Below are 2,194 nucleotides of genomic sequence, written 5' to 3'. Positions count from 1 at the left end.
CTGGTGTCTGAAACTAGATGTGGTATTTTGGCTGAGACATGGCTAGTGCTGAATAGGCATCTTCTGATTGCTGAGTTTTTCAAAGCTCAGTTTATATTTGAAGTGGGGAGTGCCCAGCGTTAGCTTGGAAGATGCTGCTCGTTTGACGAAGTATCCTGGGATTGAAGTACTGCAGTGAGGGCAGAAGTGCTGTCCTGGGTGCAGCACTTTCTTCCACCCCGGGACACTTCCTCCCTCCTGCCAGGGTAGTGGGAGTCCCAAGATCCAGCTGGGAGTTTGCTGTGGTGTGGGTGAAGGGAGCATCAGGAATTGGGATTAGGAGGGATGAGGACAGGTGGAGAAGGGACACTGCATGCTTGTGGTTTGGTTGGCTGGAGGATAAACCAAGCTGGGGATGGAGGTGGCTAAGGAAGGTTGGATTGACTGGTCATGAGCTTGGGCTTCAAAGGCTATGTGAGCACTTGCAGACATGAAGTGGAGGAAAGTCATGAGCCAAAGCCCTGATGTAGTTTCAGTTGCAACAACAGCACACACTGATCACTCTAAATCTGAACAGAGCTATTTCAGGTCCAGGTTGGCACTTACCCAGAATTTCTTGTTGATTTGTGAGGGGAGGTGTGTAGGATATGATTCTGAACGGAGTTACTCAACAAGCTGCTCAAGTTGGTCTATAACTATTGTCTACTTTGAAAGGGATCATTTCTGGTTTGCAGAGGAAAAAAAAGCAGTAAAATCTTGTTGGGGGAGAGCTGTTCTGCTTTTTCTTTATCCCTGATGAAATCTTCTACAGATGCTGCAGCAGCTGTTGAGCCCATAGCCTGTCCCAGTTGTTCCAGTGACCATGTGGTCATCCTGCCTTCAGAGGTGTGCTCCAGCACGCCTTTGCCACCTGGCCCTGACAGCACGAGTGAGGACCTGTCAGACTCTGTCCTGGAGGGAGGCAGCCAGCAGGAGGGCCTGGAGGAAGCACCTGCCCTGGCCAGTGAGAGTGGGAAGTTCTACATCGGCGGGGAGGACAGCTCGGAGATGGATACCAGCAACAGCACCAGAACCCCGGAGCTGAGTGGCGAGCATGACGGCACTCTCCATTCCAGCTCCCGCAGTTCAGATGGGGGCTGCGGTAAGAAGGAGCTGGGCATGAAGAGCCAGTACTTGTCCCTCAGCCACACAGACACCAATGGGGGCAGCTTGATGGGGAGCTACCGTTACAGTGTTTCTCGTGGGCCCACTCCTTCCCAGCTCTCTTTGAACTCCGAGTCCGAGGAAACATGGAATCTCAGTCCCGGTGAGTGTGTAGGAGCTGTGCAGGGTTTAGGGGTGTTGGGCTTTATCACTGGTGCTTGCAGGGTGCACTGCCTCCTGTTTAACGGGGAAGGGGGAGGTCATCAAGCACAAGCAGCAGTGACCATGGTTCTTGTGGGCAGAGTTTTTAATTTCCCTCTCTGTTCAATCCTCATGCCTGAAGGTAGGGAAAACTGAGTCAGCTCCTAATCCCTAGTATTGCTCAGACTGTGAGTAATAGGGACTTGTTCTGGGAGATGCACTGCTCAGTTATGGACATAGTGGGTTCCTGTGGCACCAATGAGCTGCCAGCTGGAGCATTACCTTTAGAGAATAGTATGCACAATTGCTCTGTCTTTGTTCTCTCACTTAAGTGCAGTGTGAGGCTGGTGTGTTTGTTGGAGGCTCTGGCTAGTGGGTCTACAGTTACTTGTGCTTTCCTCAATGGTCTTTGTGAGCTTCAGATGACAAAGCCTGTCCAAAAGAAGAGACTCTGTGCTGGCTGTGTGAGGGCTATCGTGGAAGATAGTGGTTACTAGGAGGTCCACAAATGTTTTTTGTGAAGGGCCTTGGATTTCTGATGTAGCAGACTGCCTTTGCTTGGGCATCAGCTTGTGATTTACAGAATAACTGAAGTTGGAAAGGAGCTATGGAGGTTATCTGGTCCAGCCCACCAAGTGACTCTACTGCAACTGCAGTCTAGTCCTGATTTTCAAATCCATCAGCTTCTTGATCTATAGAGATCTTTGCCAGCCTTTCAAGACTGCTGTGCCTCTGAAGAGGAGTTGGTGTAGGACCAGTGTTTAGGATTGCCATATTCAGTCTTGTACACTTGAAGTGTGAGAAATAAAGCAGTCTCCTGTTTTGGGTCAAATCGAAAGGTCCCAATTTAAAACAGCCCATGAAAAAGTTC

The 2,194-nt window shown here is 50.0% G+C and overlaps 1 protein-coding gene across 1 annotated transcript in view; it reads left to right on the top strand.

The window, feature by feature from the left end:
- STK11IP (serine/threonine kinase 11 interacting protein) overlaps positions 1-2,194 on the top strand; it is a 22,309-nt gene that overhangs the window by 14,773 nt on the left and 5,342 nt on the right. Inside the window, exon 17 of the mRNA XM_009325440.1 lies at positions 791-1,285. Within this exon, the coding sequence (XP_009323715.1) occupies positions 791-1,285 (495 nt within the window). The remainder of the gene's footprint in view (positions 1-790; positions 1,286-2,194) is intronic.

This window comes from Pygoscelis adeliae, unplaced genomic scaffold (genome assembly GCF_000699105.1).
Source record: "Pygoscelis adeliae isolate BGI_AS28 unplaced genomic scaffold, ASM69910v1 Scaffold106, whole genome shotgun sequence".
Taxonomy (NCBI): domain Eukaryota; kingdom Metazoa; phylum Chordata; class Aves; order Sphenisciformes; family Spheniscidae; genus Pygoscelis; species Pygoscelis adeliae.
The sequence above is the reverse complement of the archived record's forward strand: the minus strand, read 5'-3'. Positions and strand labels throughout refer to the sequence as shown.